Genomic DNA, 16,771 nt, shown 5'->3' with positions numbered 1-16,771 from the left:
ACATTTTGATTTTGAACAAAGTCCGAGATCCACCCAACAAAATATGTATAATAAATCTAAAATTAAAAAAAATAAATAAATAAATTTAAAAAACAATATTGTAATAACAAGTACAAAATTAGGATTGAAACATAAATGATAGTCTCTCTCATATTTGACCAAAATTGTACAGTTTTTTTTACTGGCACCAGTTATTTTGGCTGGGGTGTATTCCAGACTAATAATGTCCAGTAGCCTCCAGGATAGATCAGTTGGAGCAGATGGATCCAACCATAGTTTCAGGATAGTTTTTTTTTCAGCAGCAGCAGTCAGAACAACTGACAGAGTCCTTTTTTGGTTGATGGATAAGAAGAGTGATGAATCGTTCAGCATAAGAAAAAGCAATAGGTCGCATTGGATCTGAGTTTCCATTAATTCTGATAGAAAGTCTCGTACCCTGGTCCTTAATAATGCAATTTGGGGACATTCCCAGAACATATGTATATAGGTACCTTGTGTAGAGTTGTTACATAAGTGACAAAAGGGGTCCGGTTTTCTTTTCATTTTAAATAACAGGTAGGGGGTGGCATAAGCTTTGAAAATTAATTCATAATGAATCATTTAGTGAGCTGGGTTTTTTGAAGTTACAAAACAGTTCTCCCAAACAGTCTCCCAATCAATAATTGTATTGAGTTCTCTCTCCCAGAAGCTCTCAATTGATAAATTTGAATATTGTCGTACTGTAAGAGATTAATAAATTATATTTACAATACCTTTAGAGTCCAAGCTGGAATCTATCCAGTCTATTATAAGATGAGGGGATATTTTGGATGACCAAGGTACTCCATATGATTTCAGCGCAGACCTCAATCTTAAATATAAGAAAAAAGGAGAATCCTGGAAGAGAGAATTCCTCTTTCAAAATCTGAAACGATTTAAGTCCATCATCATTGTATAGGTCCTTTAACACAACGATACCATTTTCTCCCCAGCATTTGTATATAAATGGTTTGTTACCAGTACATATATTATTGTTATACCAGATGGGGGTGGCGGATGGATGGAGGATATGGCAGAAACGTAAGATGAGGTAGGTGAATTGTTATTGTTTCTTGAGGTCGAAGAAGAAGGTGATCTGTGGCGTGAAAGTCTGCTGGTGTAAGAACGGGTGATGTGACGGCATCTCTCGGCAGCCTCTGGCTCGGGTTGAGAGCTCGGCGGAGCTGAGCGTTGAGGGGCTGCAGTTGGAAAGTCGGGGAGACTAATTGATGTTATATCACTGGAATTTTCCTAGCCAGCCGTTAATAAAAAAAGTTGTACTGAACACTCCTGGTCAACACCATGATGCACTGGCACCTTTCAAAAAAAGTTAATTTCTCAGAATTTTACATGTATACCTGCATTGCATCAACATGTGTGACTTTTTATGCATATGACAAATAGGGTTGACGTGTTTAGACAAGATTTAGGAACAGTTAGCAAAAGCAAGTATTATTTTATTTTGACAAAATAAACAGTTCGATTCATTAGTCTATTTCAACATATGCACATTTCATATCTTTTATAACATAAACAAAGAAATCATAAATCTTGTAAAACATAAATTATGCATCAGAATGTTAAATATCTTAACATAAATAATCTAAGATAGACAACTCATATGAACTCAATGAATTTAACAAATGAGTTCAGTGTATTCACTTAATTTGACCTCTTTTTTAATGCTGACATACTATTTTCAATATCTTTATGAATAACATACATTAATTAATTCAATTCCTTAACCAACTCCCATGTTCTTCAAATAGCATTGTTTATGCTTTCTTAGCTTTTACAAAGAATACACCAGTAACATCATCCACTCCCACCTTCATTTCTGGTGGCATGTGGTAAATACAAAGCTGCAATAGCTCATATCCACTGTCCTTCAGGCTAGCACAGACCTGAGACTCATTCAGAGGGACCACAGGGATGTACAACCCTGGTGCACCCAAGTAGAAGCTTTCCCCTAGGGCACCAATAAGGAACAGATATCCACCTTTTTTAAGCAGACTGGAGATGTTACGCAAGGCATGGGTGAATGAAAGCAAGTCATGGGTTACACTCTCTAGGCAGAAAGATGACACCAGACAGTCTGCTCCAGAGGGGGGTAAGAGCCCTGGTAATAATGGGCAGGACTGGAGTACATCAAGCGGCAGCACATCAGACACAACTGAGCGAAGCCGTGTTGCTTTCTCTACCCATGCTGATGAACTGCAAAACATCAAAAAGTTGAGGACACAATCAGATATTGTTCAGAAGTTGTTTTGTATTTCGTATATGTATGTATATTTTGTATGATCATTTTACTGGGTGGTGTGAAATAATTATTATATAACATACAACCCCAAATCAGAAAAAGTTGGCACAGTATGGAAAAGGCAAATAAAACAAAATAGTAATTTCCAAATTTACTTTGACTTGAATTCCATTGCAGTACAATATAAACACAAAATATTTCATGTTTTATCTGGTCAACTTTGTTTTATTTATAAATATACATTCTTTCCTGTCATTCAGACATGCAACGCATTCCAAAAAAGTTGGGACAAGAGCAGTTTAGAGCTCGTAATCAGGTAAATTGGTTAAATAATGATGTGATTTGAAATAGGTGATGTCAACAGCTGATTGTAAATATGATTTGGTGCGAAAGCAGCATTCAAGAAAGGTCTAGTCCTTTAGGAGCAAGGACAGGCCAAAGATTGCCAGTTTGCCAACAAATATGTGAGAAAATTATTGAAATGTTTATAAACGTTCCTCAAAAAAAGATAGGAAGACATTTGGATATTTCACATTCAACAATGCATTACATGATTACAAGTTTCAAGGAGAAATGAATGTTGTGTGCATATGTTTTTGAATCACTATCATTATTGTGCTGACACAGACCGCCTGTGCTACTGTTCTCTGCCACTCAGGGCCCTTTATGCTTTATCTAATTGATTCATTAAATTGATTTGAACTTATTTGAAGCCTCTGACCAATCTTTGAAGCTCTACCAGTAAACCTGAGGGGAGGAGGGGAAACCTGTGTTGGTTAGCATGGTCAGTACGGCTTCAATAGTGTACATCAACCGTTTGGGTGATGTGCGCTACGGCCGCATGTCTCAGCTCACTCACCATCTGTACCTGCGGAGTCATGCGGCCAAATAGCTGCGCACCATTCATATGCTGGATGAGCTTTACTGTGCCAGCTTACACGCTCACACGACAGTTACGTTTCTGGGAGAATGGAGACTCCACCCCGTTATAGTCCAGCGTTTATAGGCACGCTTTAGAGAAGCCCAGGTCATCCTGCTACTTCTCCTGAGCAGTCCTTTGTTAGCTGCTTTCCCTGCTCTGCACGAATGTGCTGACTCTCAACTGGCCCCGGGTTTACACAATATCCATTTTTCCCCAGCGAGCCTGCTCACACAGACTCAGTGCAAGGTCAGGTAGATGAGAAGCGGGTCTCGCTCGTTGCACCTCCTTGGCCCAACCGGACCCGAGTTTCTGGACTCACACTCCTCCTGATGGCCCTTCCCTGACAAATTCCCCAGAAGAAGCATTTCCTTTTTTTGAGTCGGGCACCTGTTCTGGAACCTCCATGGATGGTTCTTTGACAGAGCGCTGAGGACTTAGGTGACCTATCAGTTCGATGGCTAACACCGTCACTCAGGCTAGAGGACCCTGTATAAGCATGCCTATGTCCTGTAGTTGAGTCTATTCATTGTGTGGAGATTCTCTCTGAGAAGAACACCGGACATGCCAGATTGGTGTCCCTGCTCTCTGTAGGGCGGCGAATGGTAGCGCGCTGAGGAGGCATAACCTCATCAGCCAGTTCCTAAGAGGCGCATGCCATAAGATGGTTAATTCCATCCCCGCCCCCTCTCTTGCCCTCTTGGGATCTCTCTAGCCCCAGGGGTTATGGTGAGGTCCATTGAGCCACTCCATTCAGTATCTGTAAGTTTTCTGTCCATGAAGGCAGCTCTGCTGGTCGTGTTGGTATCAATCAGGAGGGTCCGAATTTTCGGTCAGCGTTTCAGCCAACATTTACCTGAGACCCCAGTTCAGCTATGTGCCAAGTTTTCTACCACCCTTTTAATATTAGGTAGTAATCATACAAGCGCTGTCTGTGGAGGAGGCAGACCCGGCACTTTCATTGCTATGTCCAAGCACTGCGCTTAATGTGACACATAGAGCATACGTCTCTAAGCAGCTCTTTTCTGTTATGTTCGGCAGAAGGGAAGTCCCGTTTCAAAGCAAAGATTGGTCCACTTGATAGTTTATGCCATCGCTCTCACTTTGTGTGCCAGTGGGAACCGTGTCACCCAGGAGAGAGAGCACACTTAAAAGAGGGGTGCCTCCTTTTGGCGTGATTATGCGGCGCCTCTTAATAGATTATGTAGAGCTGTGGGCTGGGCGACACCTAATACATTAGCAAGATTTTACAATCTTTGAGTGGAGCCAATTACTGGCTAACCCTGGTCAATTGGGAGAAAATTAAGTTCGGTGTCAAAAATGCTTGCCGCACCATGCTCCCTAACCTGGAGATACATGCGCCTTTTCTCTTCTGCTAGTAAGTTCCCCATTAGACAATGCCTAGAGAATTCCTCTAAGGCCCCCAGCACTCGACTCAGCGGAGGAGCCAGGTGCCTGGCTCAGTGTGATGTCTGGTATGCCCATCTAGGTCTCCACACATGCTGAGGTTTGGTGCCAGCTTTGCGTGGCCCCCGATGGCAATCCCATATGTTTATTTCAGCCACGGAGTGTTCCCCCTGACCAGGCGGACTCGTGTCTTCCCTACTCGCTTACCAGTTTATCATATGTAGTACTCCACCTCCATAGGGCTAGTCCATATGTTCTTATTGCCATCAAGTCTCCCATCTTAGGTAGCAGCAGGCCTCTGCAGTGTCCTCCCCCTTCGGGGACTGGCACGCTTTCCTAACGTACTGTTGTATATCTAAAATTCCTAGTCTATATTAGCTAGGTAAAAGCACATTTAAAACCCCTGATCAAAATTTTTGAATTATTATTCCCATGTAATGGTAATTAAAGTGCCTAGGGGACGTTGGAAGTTTGCACTCTTGGTGATGCTTGTGCGCTCACGCTTGGCAGACTTCACATCAGGAGTGTAACGGGCTTAGCTGCTGAGGCGTTTTTCATACACAATCCACCATGTCTGATATCAGACACACGTTGAAGTTCCCATGAAGAGGATCATCCTGGTTACGTACGTAACCCACGTTCCCCGAATAGGGAGCAGAGACTTGTGTCTCCACTGCTACAGCAGCTGAGCCTCCAGCTGTTAGCTGAGTGATTGGCTCTTAAGCAGGCAAAATTGTAATGCTTGCTTCTTAGTCGTTAGCTGATATACTCTGTTAATAACTAATTGCTGACAACTGTGAGCTGAGCTCTGCCAATTCATTTGGCATTTCATTGGCCTGTTTTCTTACTCTTCAGAGTGATTGATCATCTGGCGAACTCTGATATGTCTGTTATCAGACACATGGGTCTGTTCCCTATTCGGGGAACGTGGGTTAAGTACATAACCAGGATGTTTTTGGTTACAATTCTTTATTATTGTTCATTTATTCGTTTGCTGGAAATTAGAACTGTATTTAGAAATAATTTTGAATAAAATCTTTGGGCTTAACAAACAAAAATAAATATGTAGGCTAATGAATGTCTTCAGCGTAGTGCGTATACCATTTCCTTATCCACGAAAGTAATGGAGTAAAGTAAAAAGCCGAAAGGGGGAGACTCATTTTTTTATCTTCGTTTAGATGGTCTGTTAAACTATTTTCTCGCCAGTGAAGCATTCAGTTTTTTCACGTCCACCATGTAAATAGCAAATGCGCCATGGCACGACACAACTGACTCTTAAAGGGAATGGGAGATGAGACACTAATTGGTTAAACGCATGTTATGCTCAAAACACACCCATAAGACATTAAGCACAACCCTGTTAGACTATGCGTCACTGCACAAACCAAATTTTTCTGTCCTTAAAATAGCAAAAGTGGAGTTGGACATGCCATTAATGTTTTTGCGCCATGCACTTTACACTTTGCGCCTAGACCATTAAAATAGAGCGGGTAAATCCACTTTTGCTATTTTAAGCACAGAAAAATACACTTTGTGCCCTGGCACAAGGTCTAACAGAGTTGTGTGCGTGGCACATTTGCTATTTACATGGCGGACTTTGTGAGTGGAAAAACTGAATGCTTTACTAGTGAGAAAACAGGTAAACAGACCATCTGCAGCAAAAATAAAGAACGGACTTCCTCCATTCAGCCTCTTTACTTTCTCTTTAGTTTAGTTTTACTCTTTACTTTATTCCTTTACTTTCGTGGATAAGGAAACGGTGTTGTACGCACTCTACTGAAAACATCCATTAGCCTACATATTTAATTTCGTTTGTTAAGCGTAAAGATTTGTTTTAAACTTATTTCTAAATCCAATTCTAATTTCCAGCAAATGAATAAATGAACAATAATAACGAAGTGTGGTCAAAAAACATAGTTATATCCAAACACATGTCCAATTCTTATGCCCCATATGGTCCAAACCCTGAAAGGTAGACAAATCTAAACTTTTTTTTTTTTTTTTAACAAATATAAATAATAATAACATGAGTCAACCCAGACCCCACCCCCTCTTTTTTATTTTTTAACATTAAAAAAATAAAAACAGAGGAGGGGATGGGGAGGTGGAGGGATGCCGGAACAAAAGTCAACAGAAACTTATATAAACATGTGATGATTTAATGACCCACCTGACTGATCAGGCTCCTCCTGAACTTATTTATGGAACTTCATTAAATGCATTCAGTGCTTATTTGATACATTGTTTGCAAATGTCTTTACATTTTTGTAACTTTGTTTCTTTTTCCACTATGTGTATGAGTGTGTTTTCCTGATGTTTAATTCTTCTTAAATAGTCTTATGTAAACGCTATGATGTATTGCTCCAGAAATTACTTTTGCACAATGTGTTTAAATGTAAATAAATGGAGAATGACATGATATTTGTTGTTTACTCATTTATTGTTTATGTTCTTTACAAAAACAAAACCGGAATATCAAAACCAAACACAAGGTAAGCAGTTTTTACTTGAACTAAATAATCCTTTAAAGAACTGAGACAAGTGTTTTTGCTTAAAGTAAAACATTAAGTATTTCATTCAGTACTTTGGCCTTAAATAGATAGTTTAAATTGACTTACCCTCAAGCATTGGTGTAAAGTAACAAATTACAAATACTCAAATTACTGTAATCGAATAGTTTCTCAGCAATTGAAATTTACTAAGTAGTTTTATAAATGTGTACCTTTCCTTAAGTACATTTTTAGTGCAGTATTGGTACTTTAACTCCACTATTTTCCTTCAACCTGCAGTCACTACTTTATTTTTTCTTGTCTATGGGGATTAGAAAACGTCCAACATTCAACCAAATATCAACATGTAATGATGTTACAGCTTGATGTTGTCTGGACATTAGCACTTTGATGTCTATCAGATATTGGATTTTGGTTGCCATACCTGATGAATAAATCTCAGTATTTGACGTCAATTTGACGTTGGATTTTGGTCACTTTCAAACACAAGCTAAAATCAACCAAATTACAATGTCACTTGACGTCGTTACTGGACATTAAAATAACATTGTCCTTAGACGCTGGCTAGACATTGAATTTTGGTCACTTGACATCACAACCTAAATCTAAACTTATATTAACATCTTATGACGTTGTGTGCCTGCTGAGCAATAACTAAATGCACTACAGAATGTTACGTTTACACACATTCACAAATTACATGTAAACGCATCAGCTTTTTACAGCGCAATACTCACTACTCACTACTCTTGAATACCTTTGAAAGGTCTACTTTTTACTCATACTTTGAGTAATATTTACAATGGATACTTTTACTCTGCTTGCACTTCATTTTTAGGCAAGTAATGGTACTTTTACTCAAGTATGATTTTTAAGTACTCTTTCCACTACTGCCCTTAAGTGGTTCCAAACCTTTCTGAGTTTTCTCCTTCTGTTCAAGACAAATAAAGTTACAAATCTGTAACCACTAACTTCCATGTTAGGATAACTAACAAATACTATGGAAGTCAGTGATTACAGGTTTCCAGCTTTTTTCATAATATCTTTCTTTGTGTTCAACATATCTGAATGTTGGATTTATTCATTGTTTTATGTTTTTTTTGTTCTCTATTTACTATATAATGTATTTATACTATGTACTATGTAATATATGTACTATGTAATATATTCTAATTAAAAATTATATAGTATTTACATTGGTTGTTCTGTTGTTGCTTTGATTACATTCATTGTTCATTTTTGTAAAATACTTTGGATACAAGCATATGTCAAATAATTTGTAAATATAAACATAATAGTGTTCAAACTAAATCGAAGTATATTAAGACATTGATTCATACAGATCCATATCCTGAATTTAGGACAGTTTATCAAAATAACAATTAGTGATGCTCCGATTGATCGGCCCCCGATCACGATCGGCCGATATTGGCTAAAAATAGCTTGATCGGCTAACCCCAAAAGCGCCAATCAAAAAAGACGATCACTTGACGTAAATTACTCGCATGAGTTTTTCACATAAGCATGCACGGCGCACAGATAAACAACAGCAGAACAGAGTGGAGCTTACCAGTGGCAACATGAGTTCCCCCGTCTTTTTCAAAGTCAAATAAAGATGTAAAGTTAGACGTTTGCAATGTATGTCGTGATAAAATCCCTCGAGGTGGAAGCAAGCAACGGCATTTTAACACCACTAACATGATTAGGCATCTTGGAACCCGCCATACAACTTAATATGTCGAGTATGATTAAATGACGTAATCATACAGCAGGGATAGTACGAGGTGGAAAGACATTGCGTTCAGAATCATGAAATTCATTTGTCTCGACGAACAACCTGTGATGGAGGGCAGACGCCTGTCCAATGTCCCTGCTAAACTTAACAGCACACTTTATTGATTCAAACTTCGAAAGACACAACATTGTGCTACACCGTCAGGATTTCACAGGGTCACATTCTGCGGAGGCTTTGGTGAACGCATTTAGCTGCATGTTTCAGTCACGGGGGATCCAAAGTGGAAAAAAAATCCACGCAATTGTAACCGACAACGCCAATAACACGCAGAAACGATGAGAGACGCAGATTTCACTGGCCTGTCGTGTGTGTGTGTGTGTGTGTGTGTGTGTGTGGCACACCCTTCAGCTTGGTGTGCATGTATGGCAAGCCGTTTTGACATTTAATCTATAACCCGTACTAGTATCTATTTTCATTTTACGTTTGCTTATTTTTAGATACTAGTATCTTTTCCATTAAGTACTAGTACTTATTATTCATTAGATACTAGTGCTTATTCATTAGTGCCTATTCTTTAGATACTAGTGCTTTTAAAAATATACTAGTGTTAACTCATTAGACACTAGCTCATTTTATTAGATACAAGTTCATCTAGTTGTTCCTCCTTGTTTCTTTGCCTTGTTATTTAGAAAGGAAGGCATTAGTTTACAGTAGCTTACTACATTATTTTATTTTTTTTGGATCTGATGTAGTTGGCTCCTGGCTCATAATAATAACAGAAAAACACATTTGCCATAGTTTTATCCTTGGTGGCAGTAGCCAGCTTTGGTATAGTTTTACATTTTGCTGCCAATTATAAAATGTAATCAGTGTATTAAGAGGCTGCATCCTATTAAGCTGATCTGATGTGTGTTGGTCTGCCTGACCCCTCTTTGTTTGGAATAATTTGAAGTATTTTACTCTGCCTTATTTGGAGAAGATGGCCTACAGTAGCCTAAGTTTTCATTTTCTAAAATAAATCCTTGGTGGACAAGTTCTTGACTGTAGCATATTTCTACAGGTTTTTTTTCAATATAGTTAATTTAGAGTTTGTTTCATTTCTAAAAATGGTGCAAACTCTGCTAAATTATAGATAAAAGATTCCCATTCACCTGCCATTATGTGATCGGCAATCGGCAGATCATGATTTTGGTGATCGGTAATCGGTGATCAGGCCCAAAAATGCTGATCGAAGCATCTCTAATAACAATCCCTGGCATGTTCAGTTTATTGCGGTACAGTGCATTCAATTTTCTTATGCTTCTCCAGCTTGACCTTGTTTATGTGATGTATCTCTCTTATGTTATTTGTCTCTCTCTAATTGTCTCTGGTTGCACATAGAAGTGATCCCAGCAAAATGGCCCATGTGTGACATCACACAGAACAAACGCAAGTGACTGACAAAGACAGATTAAAATGATATCAGTAAGGGGAAAATACTTTTTCCTATCTAAATCATTACCTTGGAATTATAAGGTTTTATCTGCACTCTGAATGATTTCGAGATATTGAGCTTCAAAGTTTTTGCATTCCATAGCAGAACAGAATGGGTGTAACATTTGTTTTTTTAATAAAAAGTCTTGTGTAAACAAGAATGTAAAATGTAAACAACTTATAAAAAATAAATTGTCAATTAATAAGAATATGTCAATAACTCAATTTTGACAAAAATGTCAGATAGAACCTTATAATTCTAAGGTGACGAAATATTTAATGTTTACTTACAATCAAGATTTTTTTTTCACCTGTGTGATTTATATGTGATTAAAGGTGTCAAAGATTCTCACCTGCGGCCCTCCAGTTCACACACATATTTGAAGTAAGCAGTCCAGTCTATCATGCTCTTTCCCTCCTGTAGCCAGCTTTGCAGCTCCTTTCGATTGACCTCCAAATAATCGGAGAGGATGACATGATCAAATCTCTCACAGCCACTCATGACCTGGTAGAGAGTTGGGCCTGATCCCACATCTACTAATATGCCACCTCTTATATCATCTGGGGGAAAAAAAATAGTATTACTTTCATAATTCTGAAATTATAATAACAACATGAAAGCAATTCAGGACTGTAGCTTAGTGCAGTGATTTTATACTATGTGTCTAATTTAATAGATTGGGATGAGATTATTCTTGATAATGCATACTTCCTGCAACAACAACAAAAAAAATCTCTCACGTTTCTTGCCGAAGTTCCTGTCACAGTCTGATCATGTCACAATGACTGATGAACCCACTCAGTATACACTATTCATAGTGTAACACAGAGCTTGTTATGCTTGTTATGCATTAATAAAAAAATATATTTCAAAAATTAACAAAGTCATACCTGTAGTATTACCAGAACCACTGACATTTCACAAGATACGGGGTAGGGGAATACTAATTCTCATGAGAACTTTGATATTTCCCATGCCATTGGGGAGGGGAAAACCTAATCCTTGCGAGAACATTGATATTTCCTGTGTATATTTTTTTTGGTGGGGGCACATAATTCATATGGTTTACATGGTAGGTGCAAAGCTGTAAAAGCTTGCACAGAAGCTTTCTAAACTATTTCTCTTTGTGGGTTCTCTCTTTAAGCTAAAGTTTTCTGTCAGTTAGATTTTGTCACAGGTTTTTGACAGTGAAAGTGACATTTTGGAGAATGTGTCTAAGACAGAAGATAATCTTGAGGAGGACCCTGATTATGAGGCATCCTCCTTAGATTAGAATGAGACTTCTAGTGTTGACCCTCCTGTTGTCTCTCAACCACCAGCAGACACATTACCTTCCAAAAAATGGAAAATTATTATGGTCCCATTCCCCACTTGAACGACAGGTTAGACTTAATGCTGCTAATGTCAGCAAAATGGTTCCAGGGCCCACTAGATATGCTGTCAGTCATGTTCAAGACATACAGTAAAATCAGCTTTTCAGCTTTTCATTAAACCATCATTTGAAAATTATATACTTGAAATAAAAAGCTTAGAAGGAAAAGGGGTCTAAAGGGACAGCTGGAAAAACGTTGATGTGACTGATTTGCAAGCCTACATTGGGTTTCTCATTCATCAAGCAAGCCTTTGGAATGCTGACACTGCAAGGTCAAAATTACCAGCCACCATGTCTTTGAAGACAATCAATGTTTTTTCCCATATCATATGCTTTGATGACAAAGAAACAAGGCACGGCAGACGAGAGTGTGTCAAACCCACAGCAATACAGGATATATGCGACAAGTAAGTCCAGCGATTGCCCATTCTTTACAATCCAGGCCACGACATCACTGTGGATGAATCTCTGGTTCCATTTCTTGGCGCTGACCCTTTAGACAGTACATGCCCAGCAAACCAGCCATGTATTTCAGAGTGTTGTTTAGTAGTGAACAAAGACATCAATTCCCTGAAACTAACCTTTGGCAAAAAAAAAAAAAAAATCATATCTGAAGGTCAAATTTACCCCAGTGGAAAAAAAGGTTTTAGCAGACGTTAAGGTAACAGGAGAGTTAATATTTAAATTCCAAATCCTCATTTGGGCCCTCGGTTTGCATACACTGCCACTTGATCAGTCGTCTAAGTTTGCAACTGACTCTGGATGCAGGTGGTGCCGTGCGGCTCTCATGTACTGTTTGTGTTCGAATCACGCATGCGCTGTATTATCAGCCACCTTTTGTGAAATCTGATCTCAGTGTACTGTCTAGTAACTGAATAACTCTGGAAATCAGTTTATATTCAAGCCAGAGGAGGAATCAGGCGTGTTAAAAACTATTTCAAAAGAAAAAACAAACAAACAAACAAAAAACACCATCTCTAAATTAAGTTTACTGCACTCAAAAAAATCAACTAGGCATGTATTGGATTTACAAAATAAAAATTTGTCAGATTGAAAAGAACAAATCAAGTTTACGTATGTTAAATGATTAATTCATGCTATTTGAAACTGAATCAAGAAATAATCAAATGAATTTGATCAGAACATGTTGATTCAATGAGACTGAGACGCTTCAAATCGACAACTCTCACTCTGGAGAGTCACTTCGCGCATATCAGTAGGTGGCGGTAGTGCGTTTGGATGTCACCAAACGAAAACAACAAGAAGAAGTATCACCGCGTGTTTTCAACACAGCGACAGGTTGAAGCTGACGTTTTGTGCAGTTTGAACTTGAAGGCGCTGCTTCTAGTTGATCTGCATTCTTGAAATCGAAGGTAAGTACTATATATACACGTTTTTAGTTCCTACTGTCGGGATTATAGATTAAATATAATTTATTAGACTATGACGATGTTTTTAAGTAGGTTTATTTTCTCACGTTGTTCGGGTTCTCAGCTATAGAAGTTCCACCTTAATGTTAATTTAACGCAAAAAAATAGCTTTTTAACAATTAATTACTCAAACTACATTTAACCCCAGCTCCACCCCAGCAAGGGGAAAGGAAAATGGGAGAAATTAGGAACCAGAGTCGAACGCGCCACCCGTTTGTTTCCCTACAAGTTAACGTAAGTTGTATTAATGTGCATGTTCAAATCCTCTTTTCATTCTGACTAACATTTGCAAGTGCCAACAATGGTTGTTATTAGCAAAATTACCGTTGGCCTGGCCCCTTCGCGTGTATCATATACTACCAAATATAGACTTTAAACACATCAATCTTTTCAAACTTAATTTCGAAATACCGAATAATGCTACCAGGATTTTACAGTATAAACACATCTCGAGTAAAATGTATAATGCAGTCGGCCATATGTGGAATGTCCTAAAAAAATTGCAGTTAAATGATATGATAGATTAGGTATGCATGTTTATATATATATATATATATATATATATATATATATATATATATATATATATATATATATATATATATAAAAAACTGTATCTAGTATTACCAAACAATAATGTTAATTTTATTTGGTCAAATTTTCGAAGTTTGTTTTTAAAATTAGGGGAATGCTTGTGTTTTTGTTGTTTGTTTTATGACCTTTTTTAACATTAGTCCTATGTATTTTTTTCCACAGTGAAATTGTTAATTAGAAATACATCAAAATATAACGTGTTCCCCATGCTCTTTTGGTGCGTGCCTGACCTTTATTGAATGGTAAGTTGTTTTTTTAACACTCACACACAGTAATGTATAACTAACTGTTTTTGATTAATGAACTTTTCTTTTCTTTCTCTTTCAGTGACGTGAATGTGGCAGTGCAGAAAGTGTGTTGCGAAGGAGAGTTGTAGGTACAAATTACTTAAGCATTATAAATTAAATCATAGCTTCGGAAGCGGTAATCATTATGTTTGTGTATATTTAAATTGTCCCTGCACATTTTCAACATGGGTAGGCCTTAAAACCCATGTGTATAGAGCTCACCCATTACATTTTACACAGACAGCAACAAGTTCATGTACTTTTCGATGCGAATTATGTGAGCGTTCTGACCTTTCCACGGAAAAAGATTTTTTTCTTCACATTGGAACCCATTTAAAAAATAATGAGACAATAAGTTGTGTATTTTCTGGGTGCTCATTCAAGACAAACAGTTTAAGTACATTTTATTCACACAAAAAAAGAAAGCATAATTCCCAATCACAGAAAGACTTTAAAGCAGGTTTAACTGTGTGTGCTGACTCTGCACATAGCTCTGAAAATGTAAGTGCCAGTTCTACAGATGTCTCTCATCCTGACGTTGACACTGAGTCAGTGTCAGACAGTGATGATATTGCTGGGGTCAATTTGGCCAAATTAATTGAGAAGAAATTAGCTGTTTTATTGTTGAAATTGGAACATATATATCATATTCCTGCCAGAGTGTTAGATGAATTGTTGGAAGAACTGCATTTTTTATTAAGCTCTGCTTGTGTACCACTCACAAATCGCACTCTTACAGACATTTTCAAAAGCCATAACCTCCAGATTAGTCAAGCTGTTACTGAAGAACTTGCCAAATCTGTTAGTGTTTCTAACCCTGTGGCTCATTTTGGGGAAGTATGGACCACTTGCTACTTCTTACAAAAGAAAACAATACTACAAACAAAATTTTAAAGTTGTAGAGCCTACAGAGTATTTATTGTCTGTAGATATGCTATTGCTGGAAATATTAAGTCACAGTCATATTCTGGATAGAGTGATTAACCAACAAATAGCTAGAGAAAATACAACGCTTTCGTGTAGTGGTCAAAGTGTGTACAAATCTTTTTGCGATGGCAAGCATTACACTACAAATAACTTTCCAGCTGCTCAAGAACGCTACGGTTACTAAAGTAACCCTTCGTTCCCCGAGGGGGGGAACGGAAATGGAAACCTTACTGCGTCCCTGGCGAAGGGTGTGCCACGCAGTAGAGCGAGCGCACCTACAACGCCCCGAGACACAGTCTTCCAACGTGTCCCCTGGCCCTCACTTACCTGTTCAGAAACAGTTATGTTTTCGGGGAGTCGCAATAACCCAGTAATATAGGTTTGATACGACAGTACGTTGGGAAAGCGTTCAGTCCCGATAGGGAGGACGCTGCGGAGCTCACCTGTTACCCAGAGGGGAGACCTGGTGACAACCTATGGACTAGCCCAGAGATGGGGAGTCCTTGCATAAGGATGGTTAGCAGGGAGGGAAGACACGAGCCTGCCCTAGAAGGGGGGACTATACCGTGGCTGAGTGAACGTATGGGATCGCCAGCGGGGATCACACATAGCAGGCACCTATACCCAGAACGCGGGCTGACCAGCGGGCATGCCGACAACGTAACGGGCCAACACCTGACTCCTCCGCTGAGTCAGGTGCTGGGGGCCTCGGAGGAACTCTGCAGGGTTCGCCAAAGAAATGGGGAACTAAACTGACAAAGCTGAAAAAGCGCACGTATCTCCGGGTTAGGGAGAGTGGCGCAGCAAGCGTGTTTCGACACCTCAACCGAATCGTTTACTCAATCACCAAGGGTTGCCTAATACCCTTGAGGAAACCGGCTCCACTCGCAGATTGTAACCTTGCAAATGTATTGGGTGTCACCCAACCCGTAGCTCTACAATGTCTGTCAGAGAGGCGCTGCGTGCTAACGCCCAGGAGGATGCGATGCTCCGTAGTGGAGTGCGCTCTCTCCCCCGGGGGACACGGCTCACCCTGGCCCAAAGGCGAGGGAGATGGCATCCACTATCCAGTGGGCCAACCTCTGTTTAGATACGGCACTTCCCATCTGCCGACCACTGTACTGGACAAAGAGCTGGTCAGAGGATCTAAGGCTCTGAGTGTGGTCCACATATATTCGCAAAGCGTGAACAGGACGCAACAATGAAAGGGCTGGGTCTGCCTCCTCCACGGGCAGCGCTTGCAGGCTCACTACCTGATTCTTAAATGGCGTGGTAGGAACCTTGGGCACATAGCCGGGCCGGGGTCTCAGAACAACGTGAGAGTAGGCCGGCCCGAATTCTAGGCACGAGTCACTGACCGAAAATGCCTCCAGGTACCTAACCCTCTTAACCGATGCCAACACGACCAGCAGAGCTGTCTTCAAGGACAGAAATCTCAAGGATACTGAGTCGAGTGGTTCGAAGGGATCCCAACGTAGGCTCGTAGCACTACCGCGAGATCTCAAGAGGGTATGAGAGGGGGGCGGGGTGGAAACATCCGCCTAGCACCTCTGAGGAACTGGATGATGAGGTTATGCCTCCCCACGGTGCCGCCATCCACGCATCATGATGAGCGAAGATGGTGGCCACGTAAACCCTCAGTGTGGAGCACGACAGCCTTCGCTCCACCTGTCCTGAAGGAAAGAAAGCACAACACTGATCTGGCAAGATCGGGGGTCTTCTCGGCGAGAAGCGCACCACTCAGTGAATAGACTCCACTCCAGGGCGTAGGCATTCCTCGTAGAGGGTGCACTAGCCTGAGTGATGGTATTACCCACTGCCACCGGTAGGTTACCTAA

At 39.7% G+C, this 16,771-nt stretch overlaps 1 protein-coding gene across 1 annotated transcript in view; it reads right to left on the bottom strand.

The window, feature by feature from the left end:
- Nucleotides 1-1,793: 1,793 nt before the first annotated feature.
- Nucleotides 1,794-16,771, bottom strand: part of LOC130238860 (phenylethanolamine N-methyltransferase) — a 66,854-nt gene continuing 51,876 nt past the window's right edge. The window contains exons 2-3 of the mRNA XM_056469975.1: nt 10,676-10,883; nt 1,794-2,232 (exon numbers count right to left, since the gene is read on the bottom strand). Coding sequence (XP_056325950.1) covers nt 1,794-2,232; nt 10,676-10,883 — 647 coding nt within the window. The remainder of the gene's footprint in view (nt 2,233-10,675; nt 10,884-16,771) is intronic.

Source organism: Danio aesculapii, chromosome 12 (assembly GCF_903798145.1).
Source record: "Danio aesculapii chromosome 12, fDanAes4.1, whole genome shotgun sequence".
NCBI lineage: Eukaryota > Metazoa > Chordata > Actinopteri > Cypriniformes > Danionidae > Danio > Danio aesculapii.
This window is presented reverse-complemented; position numbering and strand designations above follow the sequence as displayed.